Raw genomic sequence first — 24,385 nt, forward strand, 5'->3', positions numbered from 1 at the left:
TTTCGAGCTTCATCAGCGCGGTCACCACCAAAAAAGTTCGCTAGGTGACACTGCCGCTATCACCCACGGGAACGTTGCGCTTTCGCCGTGCACATGCAAGTTTTTTGCACTGTATGCACTGATAAACACCTGTTGTGCATGCGTTGCATTGTACAGCACAAACGGAGCCGCCAAAATGTATCAATCAAAATGCAGGCGCAAAAACACCGTACATGCCGACAGCACGCCTTACACGAACGCTCGAGTGCGCGTCCTGCACTGACATTAGACGTTTTTAGCATACCGGAGGCGTACTACCGGAGACTTAGACCGGTTTACCGGAACCCTCTGGCGCATGCGCAGTTGCATTGTTGGGGTGAGGGGGAGCCACTGTTCGCGGGGTCTGAGACCACGCTGCACGGTGTGTTTGCGGCGATTGGAGGCAGCTGCTGGCCTGCTTCCCCCGCAACATTGCCTCAGACCCAGCGGCCGACGCCCAGCGACGCTAATGTCAGTCGAAGACACGTGCTCGAGCGTTCGTGTTAGGCGTGGTGCCGACGGTACAAGGCACCTCGTGCTAGGCCTTTTCTATACTTGCAAACGCCACTGGTACAGTAATCAACGTTACCACCGTTGACCGCTGCTGCCATGCACCGGGAACAAACGTTCTGAAACCCGACATATTCATGAACTTCGTTAGATAGAAGCTACCGCAGAACTTCAGCAGAAGATCAGAACGCTGTAACATAGCGTCGTCGCCCGCAACTGGTCGAGCGCGCTGCCGTGCACCGCCGGCGTACCGGCGACGCGCTGAGATTGGTAAGAAGTACTCACGTGACCCGGAGCGCACATTCGCTCTGACTTTTTTTTTTTTTGCGCAGAGTGTGAGAGGGCTCTGCGCTGGAAGCCGACACTCTGAAAGAACCAGCCGAATACAAAAAGAGCGCCCTCTAACGGCCAGCCCGATGGGAGGTCTCTTGTCAGAGCGCTTTAGAGAGCTCCAAAGCGGTCAGTCGAAGACACCATAGTGGTTGTGCCCGAATAAAGTCCTATGCTACTACTACTACTAGCAGGCACAAGTCTCAAGGAAAGATACACTGGAGCGGCGAGGGTTTGCGGCATGTAGCCGGAAAGCGGGCAGCGAACGAGAATTGCCAACTGTTTTACAACTGCATTGTGAACTTACCACTAATCAGAAATAAGGCACGGTCAATATGAAGAAGGCCATAATGAGAAAATGCGGCACGTTTTTCTCTGTAACTTTTGAGATACATGCTAGAGGAGCTACAGCTGTTTTGCGGCCCCATACTCCGTCCAACGACCCTCATACAACGCTTCTCATTTTGTTTGGGAAGAGGGATAGTTAGTTCATCAGGAGGCTATGCGCCGCAGCAGACACAGGACAGAGGGAGGTCAGCTTCGGTATATAGCCTCCTGATGTCTCACGATCTGGCCTACACATCTACCCTCCTAAGATAGTCGATCAACTGTAGTACATAATGCAATCATGCAGGGGAAACACATGTGTTGAAATGAAGCCCATGCTTCAATTTCATTATATTGTTTCTATACTAGAACGTAGTCTGGAACTAACGCTTCGAAAGTGCCGCTGGTCTTTTACATCACGACCAGGACTGCACTACAGATATACAGAAGTGTTAGGTAAAATGTGTACAGCAGCTTGACTGCTGTAGCTGTCGGAGGACCACGCGTTTCATTCAAATTGGGAAACATAACCGACTTCAACTGCTATTTTCCTTTTACAGGGGGCTGACAAAACGATTGGGATTCAATATAGGCCTGATAACAGCAGCAAAACTTTTTTTTTCTTTGGGAGGGTAGGGGTGGGGGATGTCGCTCGGAAATGCCACGGACGTGACAGTTCACTGCATGTGTTGATGAACGTATACACGGGTAGGAAATATGAAGGCCTAATCAGATATACTGCACATAACAAATAGTTGAATAAGCTGCCACACCAGGCTCGCAGTATGTCACCTGTGTGCACTTAGTGCCGCCGCGCCGCATTTGTCTACCGGGATGTCCTTACGCGTGTTCTTTGTCTCGCCTAGTGGTTGCAAGCAACTTTCGCATCGACTCTACAGAAGCCTAGTACGTTGCGCCGCCTGCGAAGCTCTGATAAAACTAATTAGCGGCAATGCGGTACTCTGCGACCATGAGAGTGCAAGCTGCCTTTCTGCGGTTTTGGAAAAGCCGCAGCGCATGAGCCGCAGATAGCGGTTATCGGAACAGTCGTCACTCTTGTGCCCGGCACCGAATTTTGATGCGAAGTGCGTCCACCTGAAACGAGTTAAAGCTGAACATTTCGACAACCACGGTACGCGCGTCGTCAGGAACGTTGTTCACGAGAAGCTACGCAGTCATGCGCTACGACGTGCGCGATGAAATCACGCCGTAAACAAAAACAGTGGTAGGGTTTTGACGTTGTTAAAAACCTAGTATAGAGGAAAAGCATGTGCATTTAGCCTGGTTAGGTCATGATTTTGCTTTGCTGGGTCGCCAGAACGCATGGCGACGATATTAATTAGTTCGATAGAAGCATTAGTTAATCAATATGATGATGTTCAAAGCGCAACGCGAGAATGTGTTGCAGTTTAACACGAGGCGTGATCGGCGAGTTTGTGTTAGGCTTGACCTTGAGGGTGACCTTGGCCATACGGTGAATAATAAATTAGATAAATAAATACCACTACTGAGATTCGAACGCGCGGCGGCGCGAACAGATCAGCTTCGCTGTCCACTGCACGAAAGCACTATGATCACGCCTCGTGTTAAACTGCAACACACTCTCGCGCTGTGTGCACTGCACATCGCTGTCTTCAACAAATTATACCACTGCAGACGTGCCGACGAGCCAGGAATGCAAAACCATGAGGCAACGAGGCTAAACACATATTTTCGCGCGTCTACTCGGTTTAACTCGTTAACACCCTACCACTTTTTTACAGAAATTTATATATGTGGGTGCAAATTATATGTTCTCGGATTCTGCACGTTGTCGAAGTTAGTGATATTGGACGATAGTTTGAACGCAATCTTTATTTCCTTTTTTATGAAGACGTTTAACCCTGGCTGTTCCCCAGTCGTTCGGAATCGGGCCCTCGCTTAGTCATCTTGAGAATAAAACATACTAGTATTTAGCGACCCAATCTGCATAGCTCTGGAGAAAACATTATGAATGTTGCCCGGTCTGCGTGTCTTCTTCATATCAACTTTCAAAAGGCATGTTCATTATGCCTTGTTCATTAATAACGACATCAGGTAAGCGGCAAAGGCTGCCATTTTCTTGCGTAGAGCAGATTTTTAGTGTTGACTGAAAGGATTCGAGTTTTTTCGTCATAAACTTGAGCCCCATTATATTAAAAAACATCGTATCATAGTTGGGGAAATTACCCACAAAAATTTATCAGGTGACGTCGAAATAAAATTAAGCAAACACTTTCAGTAGAACACATTCTTGGGCTAGTTGGTTCATAGCTTGAGTAGATGAAGGGCACAAAACACAGCACACAGGAAAAGAAAGACACGAGACAGGCGCTACTTGCAACTGTTTATTGAATTCAAGAACGGCTTATTTATAGCCAAGAGGAAGGCGCGGTGGAAAGGGAGACAAAATATAAGAAACAACGTTTTGGTTTATGGGTGTTTAACGTCCCAAAGCGACTCAGGCTATGAGAGACGCCGTAGTGAAGGGCTCCGGAAATTTTGACCACCTAGGGTTCTTTAACGTGCACTGACATCGCACAGTACACGGGCGTCTAGAATTTCGCCTCCATCGAAATTCGACCGCCGCGGCCGGGATCGAACCCGCGTCTTTCGGGCCGGCAGCCGAGCGCCGTAACCACTCAGCCACCGCGGCGGATTATAACAAACAGCAGGTAAATGACTAGGGCGAGGGGAAGGATACTTGGCTATATAAATATAAATAATATGAATATAATATAAATAATATAAATGGTTAATAATATAAATATAATATAAATATAAATAAGCCGTTCTTGAATTCAATAAACAGGTGCAAGTAGCGCCTGTCTCGTGTCTTTCTTTTCCTGTGTGCTGCGTTTTTGTGCGCTTCATCTAGTTAAGCAAAGAGTCCTAGGAATAGCGCTCCTTTTCCGGAGTGTTTTTTTTTTTTTCATTTGTAACATCTCCCAAAAAATCCAAGGGTTTTTGCCTTCCTGTTTTTTTGATAATACGGGGCACAAAGCGCTGAGTGCAGTCATTGACAGTGCTCCTAAACAAGTCCCAGAGGACCCGTATGTCTGCAGTGCTATTAGAGAAGGCATCGAGTTTATGAAAGAACATCAATATAGAAATATCATCGGCACGAGATGAGCTGTTAAAACATGACTTTTTCTATCCTTGGGAACAAGAACATCCGTCAGAGTAATCAACACACAGCATGATGGTCAGATATTCAAGTTGTTACCTGCCAAGAAGCCTTAGCCGATATCGTTCCACTAATAAAGAAAAGGTCGAGAAAATATTGTTAGGAGCCATGAACTCTTCTGAAGCCTTTCACAGTTTACAATAAGTCAGCTTCGTACGCTATGTCTAGCATTGCTTCTCCTGAATCATCCTTTTGATTTTAGTGCGCTTGCACCGATTGCCTCGATAACGAAAAAGCAGTCTTGTCTGGAGATGAAGCCTCGGAGCATAAACTAAATAACTGAACTTTTTAAAACGCTCCACGGTCGTGAGTGGGTTTCGAACACGGGGCGGCGCGAACAGGTACGCTTCGTTGGCCACTGCGCCATCGCCGCGATGCGACTCGGACCTCTTCACTATCGCCGCAGTCGAACATCCCGCGTGCTAAATTGAAAGCCTCATGCGCTGTGCACGTCGTCGTCTTCATCAACGTACAGCCGAACCGGGCCCCATCTGTACTGAGTTCGTCATGGTGCAGTTTCACCTTAGTATCATTTTCTTATTCTTGCGATGTAGCCGCCTCGGTGGCTCAGTGGTTAAGGTTAAGGGGCTCGGCTGCTGCTCCGAAAGACGCGGGTTCGATCCCGGCTGCCGCGGTCGCACTTCGATAGAGGCGAAATGCTACAGACCCGTGTACTGTGCGATGCCAGTGCATTTGAAAGAACCCCAGGTGGTCGCAATTATACGGAGCACTCTATTACGGCGTCCTTCATAGATTGAGGTCGCTTTGGGACGGTACACCCCTAAACAACATTTCCTGCAATGCGCTTTTCCATAGCTGTATTCGGATTTCACGCACTTGAAATTCCCTCACTGCTTTAGCACTACCATGTGATTAGAAATGGCTCAGAAAAGGATATGGCAAACTTCGCTTTCATACAAGGATATATAAGCAGAGTTTCCGTGAATCGTGTGCACTGTGCATTTTTGAGCGCACGCTGTCTGCAAAAGCAAAATTCTGCGCCTGCATTCAGCAGATGTGGCCAACCATTTTGAACTCTGCAGCCACCCGCTTCACGTCCTCTAACACGAACTTCGTGAACAGCGCTCACGCTTACTGCACCCTTGCTTTCAACCGATGCGAGTCCTGTAAATTTGAAAGAATGCTTTGCCTATAGTGGCTGCCCTCAACGCTGTTGTAAATTGCGGCTCAGAAGGTGGGTGTGATGTCATCTTAATGAGGTCGCCATCAGCATCCATTCACAACGGAGGTCTCAAAGAAGCTCACTGGCTTCTTCAGTACTCATGACAACCAAACATGTATGGTAAAATGTATTAAAACGACTTTATTTCCGTTTTTACGTTACTAAAAATACGCGGATGCTAAAGATGCGGACGACAAAGTCTGTGATGCACAAGCAGCGTGAGTCTTCATGGCTGGCAGGACGTCAGGATGGGCGCCCCTAGGGGCGTCAGCGGGCGGCCAAGTGGAGCAACTGGCTGGTCGGTGATGACGTGGTGTATCTTGAAGGGAGAGTAGCCGCCTTCGGCCGGCGTGGAGCCGAGGAAGTCCAGCCACTTCTGGGGCGAGCAGCCCAGTACGCGGCCTCCGCACATGAGCGTCATGAGCTTAATGCCAAGTACCACGCTGCGAACGTCTTTGCACGAGTCGTAGACGCCCTGGGCGTAGTCTGGCCGCAGGGCGTACACCATTTCTGTGACGTGCGGGCCGGAGCCCACCTTGGCCGTGGAATTGACGGCCAAGAACTGCGACTGGTTTGGCGAGCAGGTCATGCGGCACAGCAGGTCCTTGAAGTTGAGCATGCAGCCGGGGCACTTTGCCATGCCGAGGCGCGCTGGCTGCTCCAGTTCGCGGGCGAGGTCCTGGACCTGGGCGACGTCGCAGCACACGCGGCGGCTGCCCTCGACCTCGGCGGCCAGCTGCGGGCAGACGTCGGCGAAGAGCCGCCACGGGGAGACTCCGGCCAGGGGCGCGGGCGGCTGGTGGACCGCGCAGGGAATGGCCTTGTCCGTGTCCTCGTCGTCGGCGCAGTGGCCCCGGAAGACGCAGTCGGCCGCCGCGCGCTGGAAGACGCACAGCAAGAGCAGCGCGCTCCTTGCCGCAGCGTTCATGGCGCCCGTCTGGCAGGTTCGCTCACGTCTTCGCGTCTGGGACGGGTTTCGCGCACTGGTTCCGTGGGTGCACCGAAGGGCGGCTTTATCGAGGCTACAGCAACGGCGGCAGGCCGACTGGCTCCGCTGGACCTATTAATAGAAAAGGCGTGTAAGCCGAGGCGACACTCGAGGGCGAGGGCAAAGGAACAAGGGGAACGTCAAGGAGGAAACGCGGGCGGACTGCGCGCACCGCCCACGAGTGCCGAAAAACCGAGCCCCGAATGATGGCGACTTCCGATAAAGATTATCGCCGGCCGACAGTGACCCCAGCGCCCCGCAGCGGTGGCTCATCGTCTTGCTGACGCCTCGCAGCGCGTGCCGTTTTCCCTGCAGGGCGCGGGGTATCACCGCTTGAATAACAACGTGGCTGCACCGCGCGCAGCGGCGAGAGGAAAAACAATGGATGCGCGCATCCAGCGGCGCAAAAAGTTGGACGCGCTTGCTTTGTTGTTGTTGTCCTTGGGGACGACGGATAAATACGGGCCGCCGCGCTGTCGCCCCGATTTCTCGCTGGAGTCCAAACACAAAAATATCTGCGCGGTGCCATGGGAAAGTTTCGGTGCCGTTCGCTAACCAAACAGAGAGTCGTCCGGGGCGGCTGATGCCGCTCTTGCTGCCACCTCGAGGCAGGATTGGAGCCCAGGACGTGAGCGGAGACCGGGCCGCTCTCCTCCCCCCGCGGAATGCAAAAGAGCCCCGTGGCGCACTTTCTTCTTGTTTTGTCTCGCGTTCTGTTGCCTGTCGAAACGCCTGGCAAGCGACGACGCTCCCCGCCTCGGGCTGCTTTTGTTAATCAGAATGATCTCCAGGCGGAACGTTCTCTAGACAAACACGGCGCTGCCTACCTGCGAGCGCTGACGAGACGCGCACCTGGCTCCCGCGGCCTTGTTTGCCGGGCGGCTTCTTGCACCCCCCCCCCCCCCCCTCCTCCTCCCAGCTGCGCGCACCGGCGTGGCTCGCTCTTCTTCGAACACGCGCCCTTTGACGCGCGGACACTTCACCAACGTTGTTTCTGCGAGGGCGGATCATTAATGTTGGCCGACTGGTTTTCGAGAACTAACGGCAGCTTACGTCGTGTGCAAAGTTACTTTCACGTCTCTGTAAAAGAATATTGCTAGGGAACGGAAAACTGCAGCTGAAGGGACTTCGGAATTGGTTAAGACTCAGCATTTGTGCAACTAAACGCAGCTCTTTGAGAGATGTGTGGGTGTAACCTTATGCCGTCAGTACACAGAGTCGAATGAAACTTGGCGAATCGTTACTATGTGAGTGTATATTCGAGAATGCCACTTTATTTTCGAGCCGCGTCGAAGGAAAGCGAAAAATCTGGATTTTTTAAAATCGTTTATAATCATGCTTTTTTACCAGAAATAAGGCTAGGCCCCAGTTTTGTGAAGAAAAAAAAACATCGCTAACGTCAGTGCACCTGATGAAAATTTACCCAACGCGAAAAACTTGCGGATGCTATCACGCGTTTTGCGTGTGGACTCCAGACTACACGCGCTTTTCACACAGTGCTCACCAACCACTAACCACCTAGTGACTGTGCCGTGCGTCATCTTTCTCAGCGTCCCCGTCTATCACGCCTCTCTCTGGGGCATCATACTACTGACAAGAACGATTTTTATCTCTTGAGGAACGATGTCGTTGTCATGTGCCGCCGTATCTGCCGTTCTGTACGGTTCTGAAAACAGTAAACTGACAAGCCTCGGCCAGTATACGACTTGAAGCGTTTCGGCGCCACGCCGAAGGTCACAGCATTCCTTACTTGTTTATTAGCCTTGCCTCAGCCGTTCTGCGTTGCATGGAATTTGGACGTAAGCCTTTTGAACTTTGCTAGGATTATAATAGCATGATTGTGTTGATCACTATGACTTTGCACGAATCGGCTTGACCGCGATGTAGGCAAGATTGCTTTCAGAGGATAATTTTTCTCGCAGTGACCGAGCTGTTGTTTTTGTTGCTGCCTCAAATACGATGGCACATACCCACGGTGACCGAGCTACATCCGGGTTTCTAAACATATGAACTTCGTCCACCTCGATGCCACCCCGTTCGCCAGAGGCTGCTAAGGTTAAGATGCTCTGCGGGCGATTCGCATGTCGTCGGCCCGGGTTTGAAGTTTATTACTGCTGGGAGGCGCTCCGCTGTCAGGACGTGATTACCTTGCTCCGTTTGAAGATATTCCGCTCCTGCCAGCGGCTGGCACACTGCGTGAACTCCTTCCTGGGTTGTGCAAATTTTATTCACGTCCATTCATTGATCGCCGTTGCGAATAATTCAATGCTGTAGTGTGACTGCGCGTTCGCCCTCCGTCATCGGTTTTTGTGAATCTAGAAAGCACGGCTTCAAAAAAATGAAGGAAAACGGTATTAAGAAGGAAAAAAAAAACAGAAAATGAACTTTCAAGCGTTGTGCTGCGGAGTTTTATGTACGGGGTGCCGTACCAGCACTGGCTTCCAAGCGCGGTACACTTCTTCACGAAAAAAAAGAAAAATAATCCAGCGGTCGACAGTTGCTGTACCATGCTTTTCATGCTGCGACGAACAGCTGGTAACAACGAAGCTAACAGGGCATTTCCAGAAATTAACAAAAAGGAGCCGCACTATATCTGGAATGATGATGGCAGAGGTCCCACTTATACATAGCTACTAATAATAATAGTAATTGGTTTTTTTGGGGGGGGGAAAGGAAATGGCGCAGTATCTGTCTCATATATCGTTGGACACCTGAACCGCGCCGTAAGGGAAGGGATAATGGAGGGAGTGAAAGAAGAAAGGAAGAATGAGGGGCCGTAGTGGAGGGCTCCGGAATAATTTCGACCACCTGGGGATCTTTAACGTGCACTGACATCGCACAGCACACGGGCGCCTTAGCGTTTTTCCTTCATAAAAACGCAGCCGCCGCGGTCGGGTTCGAACCCGGGAACTCCGGATCAGTAGTCGAGCGCCCTAACCACTGAGCCACCGCGGCGGGTTATACATAGCTGCAAATATCTGTTTTTACAATATACCTCTTTCGTGTACCACGCTCTGGGTAGCCGCATTCACCAGGAAACCGTATCCCTCGCAGACGACCTATGCCGTGCAGCGGCAACGAATTATTCACGGTGAAAATTCTCGCAACCGTTTTGCAGTTTACGCATGAACGCCTTGCGCATGCGCGCCTCTCCTCCTCTGCCTTCGCCCGAGTTCGTTGGTTGAAAACATGGCGCCGCGCGTGCGCAGTTCGCGTTGATGTCACGTGCAAGCGACAGAAGGCGACAGCTGCAAGCACACACATGCCACTTCTCGTGCGCATTTGGAGCCTTGCGGAAGCTGATGGCATCTGCAGTGCCCACGTGCGAGAGAAAAACTTTTTAATGACGAAAAGATTTTAGCCGGCGCGAGAAATAAACTGACATGCTACTCTGCGTTGCCGATGGGTTTTCGAACCCAGTGTACCACATCTCCGTGCCGCAGGCAAAATTTCGCGCACTCCCGAGAGGGCAGCACATTTTGTGAAAATCAAAGCATTGCATTATTAGGTGCAGAAGAGTGGGGGGGGGGGCGGACTTTACATCTGAGCTTTGACACAAACCTCTTGAAGAGAATCTAGACCAGCTGGTGAGATGTTGATGAATTTTTATGGCGCAAGGGCATGTGTGGCCAAAGAGCACCATGGCACAAGGGGATTATTCTACTAAAGGGGGGGGGGGGGGTCAGAGACCCATTTCCGAAGCACTTAACCCTAAAGAATCTGAGCATCAGGCAGGGGAAAGCTTGTACCTAGAGTCACTAAATAAAGACTTAGAGTACCGTCACTGCAGCACGGCGGTAAGCAGGGGCGGCCATTTTGTTGTTTATCACTGTTGCCAAATTGCCGCTTCGGCGACCTCGCCGCTAACTTTGGCCCGGCCGTTGTGTAAACAACGCTGTTAGCCACCCTGCGCTGCGGCGGGGATCGTAGCCGTACGGCATGGAGCCGCTCAGATGCAAACGGTACAGCTGTTGCCTTCAGTTTATGCTTTCGTCGTGCGGAGCTGAAATGCTGCGCGAGGCGCGGAATCCCTGGTCACTGAGTCGGTCACCGGCAGCACTCGCAGCACTAGGACTACCACAGTTGCCCGACTGAAAACGCATAAGCCACAAAATGGCAGCCCCCATGAACCGTCGCAGTGTAAACAAATATCACGTGATGCAAACTGACCAATGATCGTGGCGGCGGCACAGAACAATAGGAGAAAAGAGTGCCGGTACTCTAAGTCTTTATTTAGTGACACTACTTGTACCCATTTATATCCCCAGTGGGTACTCGGCGGCACTGGGGATCGAACACCGCACCTCCCTCCCGCATGCGAGGCGGATGCTGAAAAGACTAGGCCATCGCTGCGGTTCAGGTGGTAAGAACCGATAAGTGGCAAAATGCGGTCTTTAGGACGAAACAAACCCGTTCCGGCCCTGTAGACGGACTCTATAGACTGGTTATAGACTGTTTAAATAGATATTTGTAAGGGCCGATTTCTCTATCCGTCGAAACGTTCAAGTCTCTGAGTATAGGTCCAGATGACGATGATAAAGTGAATAGGAAATCGTAAAAAGATTTACATAAAGGGGACACATACCAATGACGAATTGGCTGAACGAAAAAAAGACGAAAAGAGAAAAGAAAAGACTTCCCTGTTTTTGGAACATTTAGCCATACAACCGTGCCTTCCTGTGACACACGGACAACTTGATGGGCACACGATTGTTTCCCACAGCATCGCATTACGGACGTATTGCGTACATAGAATTGTTTCTTACACCTGATGCCTGGTTTGTGGCAATGCCACGATTTTATGCCAAGTCTACTCCTTTCGTCTTTCACAAATTATTAAAGAAATACCATGCCCACCTCATTGCTGGAATCGGCTATTCAGCGCGGCGAGCTACGAATGGAACAGAATCGAGTGAAAAACTGACAGCCTTTGTCGAAAGCATGCAACTCAAGTGGTTTGTTTCTGGGACATATGCCACATGTCTGGTTGTGCACCGGCAGCGTTTCAAACCTCTGCAAAATGAGAGTAACTTTCGTCCTTACCTCACCTCTCCGAAAATTGACTCTCTTCGAAAGCTTAAAGAGCTCCACCACCTTCTTGGGCTGCTTACAAATGTTATGCACAATTAAAGACGCAGTTATATACGCCGGATTTACGCTGTGCAAGCATTGACTGCGCTCACTGAGCCAAAATTTTGGCCGTTCGTTTAACTCACCTCTAACAGAGTGCCACCTGTCGACCGCGCACCCGAGACGCGCAAAATTTGAGCCACGCCGCACCGTCGGCCGCGTCCCCGTGCGAAGAGCAAGGGCAGGCGTGACTGCGGTCCGCCGCCGACGCACCGCTGACGCGCGCACGCGGCTCGGTCACGAGAGCATTCCGAATGAGCCGGCCATCGTCCATCTCCCCGGCGGCAGCCCAACGGCACCCAGCCAGCTGAGACACGTCGGGCAATCAACTCACCTGGCGAGGGGCACAGCCGCAGAGCCGATCCGTGGCGGCGGGCGTAGCCTGCACTGCTGCTGCTGATCGCCTGCTGGCGACCGCCTGCGGTTGATGCGCGCCAAGTGCACCGGCTCTGGGCGCTTCCCTGGCCGGCCGAGTCGTGCACGCTCTTTCCCCGGGGTCATCAAACACGGAGGCGACTCGAGCGCACGAGAAAAGAAAGAAGACGTCCACCGCACTTCCTATGCAGAACTGGCGAGACGGGTTGACGCCCAAAGCACGGGCGGCCGATTGTTTTGAGGATTCTCTCTTAACCGCTCCCCCTCGCGGCTGCCCTTAAACCTTTCGGGCGCCCGACTGGTCTTGATGGGCCTCTTTTACGCGGACGACTTTACGTTAACTTGACGCTCTCTCGCCCTGCACCGCTGTTTCAAGCACGAGCATGGCGCGAGCAGGCACAGTTTGGCCTGTAGCTATATACGGACATCGTCAGCGCGACTAAAAAAGAACGTTTCGACTGCATGTTCTGTCCTCGACAGCACCCGCTCAAGAAGCGATGGAACGCCCTCTGAAGTGCTAGCAGGCCTGTATGTTGCAGATAAAGGTGTAAAGGCATGATTAGTCATTTAGTGTATGCTCCGGAGATAATTGTTTATTAAGCGCTCGAATAGGAAAAAGTACTGGTACCTACACATTCAACGGCGTTTGCGCTAACTACTGCGTGTGATCAGCTTGCTTGATTTTTATTTTGATGCTGTTGGCTTCAGTATCTGAGCTCAACCAGTGACCGATACCGTTCGCTTAGTTTGCGTGACCGAGGCGAGCCGAGCAGGTGCGTTCTGACAAAACTCGCTTTTTAGGTTTTCCGTACTGAGTCACGGAAGATGTCACAAGTGGCGGTAGTTCGCTGAAAATACGAACATCCACGTTGACGGCGCCGTTCTCTTGAAGGAAACACGTCTAAACGCGCATAAAATACAATTGAGACCGCGAGAACGAAGTGCACAATGCATTAAGTCGTCTTTAATTAGTGTCCCTTTGAGTGGCTGTTGATAGTGGCGTCGTTTCTGATATTGTCGCGCTTCTTTTCAATAACAACGCCTCTTGTGCTCTTGCCACAGAATGCTATACGATCGACTGTAGCTCGATAACCAGTTGTCATCTGTGGCGAACAACGACGCACAGAAGAGCGCCGGTAAGTTCACGAGACTAGGTAAAGTATGCACACACGTATATGGCTTAAACACATATTGAAAGAGCCCGTAAACCGGGGCCTTATGTCAGCTTGTACCTGTGTGTGTGCGCGCGCGTGCCTACGCGCGCGCGCACTCTAAACGCGTGTGCATTCTAAACGCGCGTGTGCATTCTAAACAGAAATGAGTAAAATGGCAGTAAGCTACTCATTTTTACTCCCATATAGGCGTATTCGTGTTTGGAATGCGTGCGTGCGTGCCCGTGATTACGTGCGTGTGAATTGAAAACAGAAAACAGTAAAATGGGAGTAAGCTACTCCTTTTTTACTCCCATATATGCGTATTCGTGTTTAGAGTGCATGTGCGTGCATGCGTGTGCCTACGCGCGTGTGAATTCTAAACAGAAATGAGTAAAATTGGAGTAAGCTACCCCTTTCTTACTCTCATATAGACGTATTCGCGTTTAGAGTGCGTGTGCCGACGCGCGTGTGCACTCTAAACAGAAATGAGTAAAATGGAAGTAAGATACTCCTTTTTTGCTCCCATGTAGGCGTATTCTTGTTTAGAGTGTGTGTGCATGTGTGCATGCGTGCGTGCGCGTGCCTACGCGCGCGTGCATTCTAAACTGAAATGAGTAAAATTGGAGTAAGCTACCCCTTTTTTCCTCCCATGTAGGCGTATTCGTGTTTAGAGAGTGTGTGCATGGATGCGTGCGCGTGCTTACGAGCGTGTGCGTTCTAAACAGAATTGAGTAAAATGGCAGTAAGATACTCTTGTTTTACTTCCGTATGGGCATATTCGTGTTTAGAGTGCGTGCGAGCGTGCGTGCCCGTGATTACGCGCATGTGAATTCTAAACAGAAATCCATAAAATTGGAGTAAGCTACCCCTTTTTTCCTCCCATGTAGGCGTATTCGTGTTTAGAGAGTGTGTGCATGGATGCGTGCGCGTGCTTACGAGCGTGTGCATTCTAAACAGAATTGAGTAAAATGGCAGTAAGATACTCTTGTTTTACTTCCGTATGGGCATATTCGTGTTTAGAGTGCGTGCGAGCGTGCGTGCCCGTGATTACGCGCGTGTGAATAAAAAAAAGAAATCCATAAAATGGGAGTAAGCTACTCCTTTTTTACGCCCATAAAGGCGTATTCGTGTTCAGCGGGTTCGTGTGTGCGTCGAGTGCGTGCCTACGCACGTGTGCATTCTAGGCAGAAATGATTAAAATGGGAGTAAGCTACTCACTTTTTTACTCCCATATAGGTGTATTCGTGTTTAGAGTGTGCCCGCGTCCGTGCGTGCGCTTCTGCACTCTAAACAGAAAGGAGTAAATTGATAGTAAGCTACACTTTTTTATGCGAAGCATACTAGCCGCACAATCGAGCTCTTCCTTGCTGCGCCGCGCGCGGCCGCGTAGCTGCCACTTGACCTACATCGGCGCACCACGTGATATGACGTCACAACAGCTGTGAAAGCTGGGGCTCAACTCGTGCGCTCGCTTACGGACGCACAGCCTCCGCCGGCGGCCTAACTCCCGCTCCTACCGCTAGGAGATACTGACGTCACGCAATTGTATAAAAGGCGACGCACTCGTTGAGTCAGTTGAGCAGCGAGATGTCGGCGAGGGAGAGGGCGGCTCGCCAGACCGCAAAGCGCAAGTTACAAACAGCCACGGAAATGGGAGAAGAACGAGATGTACGGCTTGCCAAGCGACGTATGCTTCCCATCCTAGGCTTAACCATAAGCTAAGCCAGGCCATTTTTTTTACTCCCATATAGGAGTATTTGTGTTTCGAGTGTGTGTGCATGCGTGCGTGCGCGTGCCTACGCGCGTGTGCATTCTTAACAGAACTGAGTAAAATGGGAGTAAGCTACTCCTTTTTTGCTCCCATATAGGTGTATTCTTGTTTAGAGAGTGCGTGTGTGCGTGCGTGCGCGTGTGCATTCTAAACAGAAAACAGCAAAATTGCAAGCTACTCCTTTTTTACTCCCATATAGGAGTATTTGTGTTTCGAGTGTGTGTGCATGCGTGCGTGCGCGTGCCTACGCGCGTGTGCATTCTTAACAGAACTGAGTAAAATGGGAGTAAGCTACTCCTTTTTTGCTCCCATATAGGCGTATTCGTAACCAGAGTGTGCGTGCGTTCGTGCAAGCGCATGCCTACGCGCGCGTGCATTATAAACAAAAATGAATTAAATGTGAGTAAGCTGCTCCTCTATTTACTCCAATATAGGCGTATTTGTGTTTAGGGTGTGTGCATGCGTGCGTGCACGTGCCTACGCGCGTGTGCATTCTTAACAGAACTGAGTAAAATGGGAGTAAGCTACTCCTTTTTTAGTCCCATATAGGCGTATTCGCGTTTAGAGTGTGCATGTGTGCGTGCGTCCGCGTGCCTACGCACCTGTGCATTCTAAACAGAAATGATTAAAATGGGAGTAAGCTACTCACTTTTTTGCTCCCATATAGGCGTATTCGTGCTTAGAGTGTGCGCGCGTGCGTGCGTGTGCTTCTGCACTCTAAACAGAAATGAGTAAAATGAGAGTAAGCTACTCATTTTTTGACTCCCATTAGGCGTATTCGTGTTTAGAGTGCGTTAGCATGCGTGCGTGCGCGTGCCTTCGCGGTTGTGCATTCTAAACAGAAATTAGTAAAATGGGAGTAAGCTGCCACCCTTTTTACTCCATATAGGCGTATTCGTGTTGAGAGTGTGTGTACATGTGTGCGTGCGTGCGTGCCCGTGTCTACGGGCGTGTGCACTCACCCTAAATAAGTACAATAGGAGTAAGATACTCCTTTTTTACTCCATATAGGCGTATTCGTGTTTAGAGTATGTGTGCGTGCGTGCGTGCGCGTGCCTACGCGCGTGTGCACTCTAAACAGAAATGAGTAAAATGGGAGTAAGCTACTCCTTTTTTACTCCGATATAGGCGTATCTGTGTTTAGAGTGTGTGTCCATGCGTGCGTGCACATGCCTGCGGCCGTGTGCACTCTAAACAGAAATGAGTAAAATGGGAGTAAGCTACTCCTTTTTTACTCTGATATAGGCGTATCTGTGTTTAGAGTGTGTGTCCATGCGTGCGTGCACATGCCTGCGGCCGTGTGCACTCTAAACAGAAATGAGTAAAATGGGAGTAAGCTACTCCTTTTTTACTCCGATATAGGCGTATCTGTGTTTAGAGTGTGTGTCCATGCGTGCGTGCACATGCCTGCGGCCGTGTGCACTCTAAACAGAAATGAGTAAAATGGGAGTAAGCTACTCCTTTTTTACTCTGATATAGGCGTATCTGTGTTTAGAGTGTGTGTCCATGCGTGCGTGCACATGCCTGCGGCCGTGTGCACTCTAAACAGAAATGAGTAAAATGGGAGTAAGCTACTCCTTTTTTACTCCGATATAGGCGTATCTGTGTTTAGAGTGTGTGTCCATGCGTGCGTGCACATGCCTGCGGCCGTGTGCACTCTAAACAGAAATGAGTAAAATGGGAGTAAGCTACTCCTTTTTTACTCTGATATAGGCGTATCTGTGTTTAGAGTGTGTGTCCATGCGTGCGTGCACATGCCTGCGGCCGTGTGCACTCTAAACAGAAATGAGTAAAATGGGAGTAAGCTACTCCTTTTTTACTCCGATATAGGCGTATCTGTGTTTAGAGTGTGTGTCCATGCGTGCGTGCACATGCCTGCGGCCGTGTGCACTCTAAACAGAAATGAGTAAAATGGGAGTAAGCTACTCCTTTTTTACTCTGATATAGGCGTATCTGTGTTTAGAGTGTGTGTCCATGCGTGCGTGCACATGCCTGCGGCCGTGTGCACTCTAAACAGAAATGAGTAAAATGGGAGTAAGCTACTCCTTTTTTACTCTGATATAGGCGTATCTGTGTTTAGAGTGTGTGTCCATGCGTGCGTGCACATGCCTGCGGCCGTGTGCACTCTAAACAGAAATGAGTAAAATGGGAGTAAGCTACTCCTTTTTTACTCTGATATAGGCGTATCTGTGTTTAGAGTGTGTGTCCATGCGTGCGTGCACATGCCTGCGGCCGTGTGCACTCTAAACAGAAATGAGTAAAATGGGAGTAAGATACTCCTTTTTTACTCCGATATAGGCGTATCTGTGTTTAGAGTGTGTGTCCATGCGTGCGTGCACATGCCTGCGGCCGTGTGCACTCTAAACAGAAATGAGTAAAATGGGAGTAAGCTACTCCTTTTTTACTCTGATATAGGCGTATCTGTGTTTAGAGTGTGTGTCCATGCGTGCGTGCACATGCCTGCGGCCGTGTGCACTCTAAACAGAAATGAGTAAAATGGGAGTAAGCTACTCCTTTTTTACTCCGATATAGGCGTATCTGTGTTTAGAGTGTGTGTCCATGCGTGCGTGCACATGCCTGCGGCCGTGTGCACTCTAAACAGAAATGAGTAAAATGGGAGTAAGATACTCCTTTTTTACTCCATATAGGCGTATTTGTGTTGAGGGTGTGTGTGCATGTGTGCGTGCGTGCGTGCCCGTGTCTACGCGCGTGTGCACTCACCATAAATAAGTACAATAGGAGTAAGCTACTCCTTTTTTACTCCGATATAGGCGTATCTGTGTTTAGAGTGTGTGTCCATGCGTGCGTGCACATGCCTGCGGCCGTGTGCATTCTAAACAGAAATGAGTAAAATGGGAGTAAGCTACTCCTTTTTTACTCTGATATAGGCGTATCTGTGTTTAGAGTGTGTGTCCATGCGTGCGTGCACATGCCTGCGGCCGTGTGCACTCTAAACAGAAATGAGTAAAATGGGAGTAAGATACTCCTTTTTTACTCCGATATAGGCGTATCTGTGTTTAGAGTGTGTGTCCATGCGTGCGTGCACATGCCTGCGGCCGTGTGCACTCTAAACAGAAATGAGTAAAATGGGAGTAAGCTACTCCTTTTTTACTCCGATATAGGCGTATCTGTGTTTAGAGTGTGTGTCCATGCGTGCGTGCACATGCCTGCGGCCGTGTGCACTCTAAACAGAAATGAGTAAAATGGGAGTAAGCTACTCCTTTTTTACTCTGATATAGGCGTATCTGTGTTTAGAGTGTGTGTCCATGCGTGCGTGCACATGCCTGCGGCCGTGTGCATTCTAAACAGAAATGAGTAAAATGGGAGTAAGATACTCCTTTTTTACTCCGATATAGGCGTATCTGTGTTTAGAGTGTGTGTCCATGCGTGCGTGCACATGCCTGCGGCCGTGTGCACTCTAAACAGAAATGAGTAAAATGGGAGTAAGCTACTCCTTTTTTACTCTGATATAGGCGTATCTGTGTTTAGAGTGTGTGTCCATGCGTGCGTGCACATGCCTGCGGCCGTGTGCACTCTAAACAGAAATGAGTAAAATGGGAGTAAGCTACTCCTTTTTTACTCCGATATAGGCGTATCTGTGTTTAGAGTGTGTGTCCATGCGTGCGTGCACATGCCTGCGGCCGTGTGCACTCTAAACAGAAATGAGTAAAATGGGAGTAAGATACTCCTTTTTTACTCCATATAGGCGTATTTGTGTTGAGGGTGTGTGTGCATGTGTGCGTGCGTGCGTGCCCGTGTCTACGCGCGTGTGCACTCACCATAAATAAGTACAATAGGAGTAAGATACTCCTTTTTTACTCCCATATAGGCGTATTCGTGTTTAGAGTATGTGTGCGTGCGTGCGTGCGCGTACCTACGCGCGTGTGCATTCTAAACAGAAATGAGTAAAATGGCAGTAAGCTACTCCTTTTTTACTCTCATATAGGCGTATTCGTAATTAGAGCGTGCGTGCGTTAGTGCAAGCGTGTGCCTACCCGCGTGTGCATTATAAACATAAATGAGTTAAATGTGAGTAAGCTGCTCCTCTATTTACTCCAATATAGGCGTATTTGTGTTTAGAGTGCGTGTGCATGCGTGCGTGCATGTGCCTACGCTCGTGTGCACTCTAAACAGAAACGAGTAAAATGGGAGTAAGCTACTCCTTTTTTACTCCCATATAGGCGTATTCATGTTTAGAGTATATGTGCATGCGTGCGTGCGTGCGCGTACCTACGCGTGTGTGCATTCTAAACAGAAAGGAGTAAAATTAGAGTAAGATACTCTTTTTTTACTCCCATATAGGCGTATTCGTGTTTAGAGTATATGTGCATGCGTGCGTGCGTGCGCGTACCTACGCGTGTGTGCATTCTAAACAGAAAGGAGTAAAATTAGAGTAAGATACTCTTTTTTTACTCCCATATAGGCGTATTCGTGTTTAGAGTATATGTGCATGCGTGCGTGCGTGCGCGTACCTACGCGTGTGTGCATTCTAAACAGAAAGGAGTAAAATTAGAGTAAGATACTCTTTTTTTACTCCCATATAGGCGTATTCGTGTTTAGAGTATATGTGCATGCGTGCGTGCGTGCGCGTACCTACGCGTGTGTGCATTCTAAACAGAAAGGAGTAAAATTAGAGTAAGATACTCTTTTTTTACTCCCATATAGGCGTATTCGTGTTTAGAGTATATGTGCATGCGTGCGTGCGTGCGCGTACCTACGCGTGTGTGCATTCTAAACAGAAAGGAGTAAAATTAGAGTAAGATACTCTTTTTTTACTCCCATATAGGCGTATTCGTGTTTAGAGTATATGTGCATGCGTGCGTGCGTGCGCGTACCTACGCGTGTGTGCATTCTAAACAGAAAGGAGTAAAATTAGAGTAAGATACTCTTTTTTTTCTCCCATGTAGGCGTATTCGTGTTTAGAGTATATGTGCATGCGTGCGTGCGTGCGCGTACCTACGCGTGTGTGAATTCTAAACAGAAAGGAGTAAAATTAGAGTAAGATACTCTTTTTTTACTCCCATATAGGCGTATTCGTGTTTAGAGTATATGTGCATGCGTGCGTGCGTGCGCGTACCTACGCGTGTGTGCATTCTAAACAGAAAGGAGTAAAATTGGAGTAAGATACTCTTTTTTTACTCCCATATAGGCGTATTCGTGTTTAGAGTATATGTGCATGCGTGCGTGCGTGCGCGTACCTACGCGTGTGTGCATTCTAAACAGAAAGGAGTAAAATTGGAGTAAGATACTCCTTTTTTACTCCCATAAAGGCGTATTCGTGTTTAGAGTATATGTGCATGCGTGCGTGCGTGCGCGTACCTACGCGTGTGTGCATTCTAAACAGAAAGGAGTAAAATTGGAGTAAGATACTCTTTTTTTACTCCCATATAGGCGTATTCGTGCTTAGAGTATATGTGCATGCGTGCGTGCGTGCGCGTACCTACGCGTGTGTGCATTCTAAACAGAAAGGAGTAAAATTGGAGTAAGATACTCCTTTTTTACTCCCATAAAGGCGTATTCGTGTTTAGAGTATATGTGCATGCGTGCGTGCGTGCGCGTACCTACGCGTGTGTGCATTCTAAACAGAAAGGAGTAAAATTGGAGTAAGATACTCTTTTTTTACTCCCATATAGGCGTATTCGTGCTTAGAGCGTGCGCGCGTGCGTGCGTGCGCTTCTGCACTCTAAAAGATATGAGTAAAATGATAGTAAGCTACTCCTTTTTTACTCCATATAGGCGCATTCGTGTTTAGAGTGCGTGTGCATGCGTGCGTCCGCATGCCTACGCTCGTGTGCATGATAAACAGAAATGAGTAAAATGGGAGTAAGCTACTCCTTTTTTTACTCCCGTAGAGGCGTATTCGTGTTTAGAGTGCGTGTGCATGCGTGCGTGCGCGTGCCTACGGCCGTGTGCACTCTAAACAGAGATGAGTAAAATGGGTGTGAGATACTCCATTTTACTCCATAAATGGATATTCGTGTTGCGAGTGTGTGTGCATGTGTGCGTGCGTGCGTTTGCTTGTCTACGCGCGTGTGCACTTAACATAAATAAGTACAATAGGAGTAAGATACTCCTTTTTTACTCCCATATAGGCGTATTCGTGTTTAGAGTGCGTGTGCATGCATGCGTGCGTGGGCGTGGCTACGCGCGTGTGTACTCTAACCAGAAATGAGTAAAATGGGAGTAAGATACTCCTTTTTTGCTCCTATATTGCTCACAATTCACCGATTGCTAACGTGCTATCTGGTGTTCCCCAGGGATCGGTCCTTCGACCACCTCTATTCTTAATATATTTCATGACCTTCTTTTTGCCATATCTTCTAACATTCACCTTTTTGCTGACGATTGTGTAATATTTTTGGGAAATAAATAACGTCAACGATACTGACACTCTTCAGTCAGACCCTAATTTAGTGCCAAACTGGTGTACTACATGGAATATGAATTTAAACAATAATAAACGTAAAGCTTTGCGTGTTTCCCGCATGTTAGGATACTTAGGTCGCAATTTCTCTGCCGCTCTCTCATTACTTAAACTTCAACTCTACAAAACACTCACACGTCCTAATCTAAAATACGCAGCATCAATATGGGACAATACGCATGAAAACCTCACATATTCCTTGGAATTAGTCCAAAATAATTCCGTTCGCTTCATTTTTTCAAATTATAACCGTACGGCAAGCATCACAGCCATGAAATCTAATGTCTCACTCCCACCATTACAATCTCGCCGCAATATTGGTCGCCTAACGCTATTTCACAACTCTGCAGCGGTGGCAGCATAGAAATCGTATCGCCTGCTGATTCCAGAAATTGTTACAGGACCACTGCCCCGTCACCGCAGTATGCCGGTCTGCTACGCCCACTGACTGGCTCCCGGAAACCTCGGGTCGTTACGTCACCGAAAGGCAGCTACAAAAGGGACCCACCAGCGTCGACTACCGCATTCACTCTGCAGCGGTGGCAGCATAGAAATCGTATCGCCTGCTGATTCCAGAAATTGTTACAGGTTAGTTTTCATTTTTTATTCAGTTTTTTTTAAATGGCTGCCACTGCTGCTGAGTGAAGGGTGTTTTTGTTTTGTTTTGCACGATGGATACTTGTTTCTCATGTAAAGTTTCACTGACTGATGACAAGGTTTTCCTAACATGTGCTGAATGTAAATCTTGTTACCACATTGGCACCTGCTCTGGTGTTGCCGAAAATGCCTACAAGAAAATGTCGCAGGCCACGAAGAAAGCTTGGAAATGTCCAACCTGTAAAGCGACAAAAGCTCGTTGCAGCAGCTTAACATCAGATAACACTGAGGCAACAGTAGACCTTGCTCAAGAAATTGCAGAGATTCGCCGCATGCTTGCAGAAGTTCTCACAATCAAAGAGAAACTGGAAACACTCGAGACTATAAAAATAACTGTGGATGACATTGAGAAATCCGTAGAATTGATGTCAACAAAATATGATGAAGTCATAGCACGTATGGAAAAACAAAGTGCAGACATATCCGATCTTGGAAAGCGTGTGGAAAAGCTCGAGACAAAGCTAAAAGAAGGAGAAATCAAACAGCTAAAAAGGGAAGTCAACAACCTTGAACAATATTCAAGGCGACAAAACCTTGAAATCCACGGTTTACAGAAGCATAACAACGAAAACCTTCTAGAAAAACTGAACCTTTTGGCTAATGATCTCGACCTTCCGCCGCTTTCCGAGTCCGATGTAGAAGCAATACACCGCCTCCCTACAAGAAAGGATGAAAATAATGTTGACAAGGTAGCTCCAGTGCTTGTACGTTTTGCTTCACGCGTTGTCAGGGACAAATGGCTTGCAAAAAAGAAAGAACTAAGGGATGCAGATTCGAAAATCTTTTTGAATGAAAACCTGACAACCCATAACAAAAAGCTACTGTGGCTCATGAAAACTAAAGCTACCGAAAAGGAATACAAGTTTGCCTGGGTGAAAAATGGAAAACTGTTCGTGCGGCGCAACGCGCGCGATAAGATTATCAACATTACAACCATTGAAGACTTGGAACTGATACGATAACCCAGGACCAAAATGCACTCTAACAGATGGCCATTTAGAAATGATGGCTTGCTTTTCAGATCTGGATCATCCTCCAACTTTAGGCTATCACAGCATAGATTCTTTCAGGCGTGGCAAAGCTCAGAATAGCTCTAGTTTTTCCTTGTTTCATTTAAACGCTCGAAGTCTAAGAAATAAGAAAGAACCTGTTGAGTTACTTTTAGAAACTTTGCGTCATGAATTTGATATCTTGGCATTTACCGAAACCTGGTTCTCAAATGAACAGGACGTCATTAATTTTGAAGGTTACAAATCTACATCAGTATTTCGAACAAAGAAACGTGGCGGAGGCGTTACGATATACATAAAAAACAATCTTAACTTTAATGTTATCACAGAATATACTGCAATAAATTCTAGTTATGAAACGATCGTGATAGGATGTGTCCACACAATTTTTGTTATCATGTACCGGCCTCCTAATGGAACCGTAGATGTGTTTTTAGATTTTCTTGAAAATGTGCTAGAATACTGTGCAGACATTGGCAAGCATGTTGTTTTATGTGGAGACTTAAATATTGATTTTGCCTCTCCTCAGCCTAACAAGCAAAGGCTTGAGGATATCCTCCTTTGCTTCGGATGTGAAAACCTGATTCATGTACCGACTAGAGTAACAGATATATCTGCGTCCTCACTGGACCTGTGTTTTACAAATTATGATATGAATGACCTAGAAGCTGGAGTATTATCATATGAAATAAGTGATCACCTACCAATATTTTTATTTCTGAACCACATTAAAACTAGGGAACCTCAAAATACCACCTCTAAAACCATAAAATATAGGAATTTTTGTGCAGAAAAGGTAACACTTTTTCAGAACTTACTAGCAGAAACAAGCTGGGAACAAGTATATTCTTCAGCCGATCCTGTTCTAGCGTATGATATCTTTGTCAGCGAAGTTAAAAAGCAATACGAACTTGCATTTCCTGTCGATGAATTTCGAAAAATAAAAAAGGCAAGGAAACCCTGGATAAACGCTGCCCTTGTTAGAAGAATAAAGAAACGTGACAAGATGTTCGCACTATTTATCAAAACCAGGGATCCAAACACTCTTACTCAGTTCAAAAAATTCAGAAATAAACTTAATTCTGATATCAAACGTTCGCGAGCCATGTATTACGAAAACAAATTCACTGAGATTTATAACAATCCCAAAAAAGTTTGGACCACCGTAAATAATTTGATGTCTAAGGGTGAGAGAAGGGACCTTACCGAATTGACAATTGAAGGTGTGTCCTACACAGGAACCCCGCTGGCAAACAAACTTAATGATCACTTTTTAGCTGCTGGGGCTCCCAATCCCAACATA

The 24,385-nt window shown here is 48.1% G+C and overlaps 2 protein-coding genes across 2 annotated transcripts; one reads left to right on the top strand and one right to left on the bottom strand.

Annotated features, from left to right (window-relative positions):
- Positions 1-5,696: 5,696 nt before the first annotated feature.
- Positions 5,697-6,690, bottom strand: LOC144134000 (NPC intracellular cholesterol transporter 1-like). The gene has a single exon (XM_077667025.1). It carries the CDS (start codon positions 6,499-6,501, stop codon positions 5,800-5,802), a length of 702 nt encoding a protein of 233 aa, XP_077523151.1. The 5' UTR covers positions 6,502-6,690; the 3' UTR covers positions 5,697-5,799.
- A 15,396-nt stretch (positions 6,691-22,086) lies between these two features.
- On the top strand, positions 22,087-23,034 carry LOC144112558 (uncharacterized). Its single transcript, XM_077645383.1, has one exon. It carries the CDS (start codon positions 22,087-22,089, stop codon positions 23,032-23,034), a length of 948 nt encoding a protein of 315 aa, XP_077501509.1.
- The last annotated feature ends 1,351 nt before the right edge of the window (positions 23,035-24,385 follow it).

This window comes from Amblyomma americanum, chromosome 1 (assembly GCF_052857255.1).
Source record: "Amblyomma americanum isolate KBUSLIRL-KWMA chromosome 1, ASM5285725v1, whole genome shotgun sequence".
Lineage (NCBI taxonomy): Eukaryota > Metazoa > Arthropoda > Arachnida > Ixodida > Ixodidae > Amblyomma > Amblyomma americanum.

Coding starts and splice junctions, on each gene's coding strand:
- LOC144134000 (XM_077667025.1), bottom strand. CDS start 6,501: ATGAACGCTGCGGCAAGGAGCGCGCTGCTCTTGCTGTGCGTCTTCCAG.
- LOC144112558 (XM_077645383.1), top strand. CDS start 22,087: ATGGATACTTGTTTCTCATGTAAAGTTTCACTGACTGATGACAAGGTT.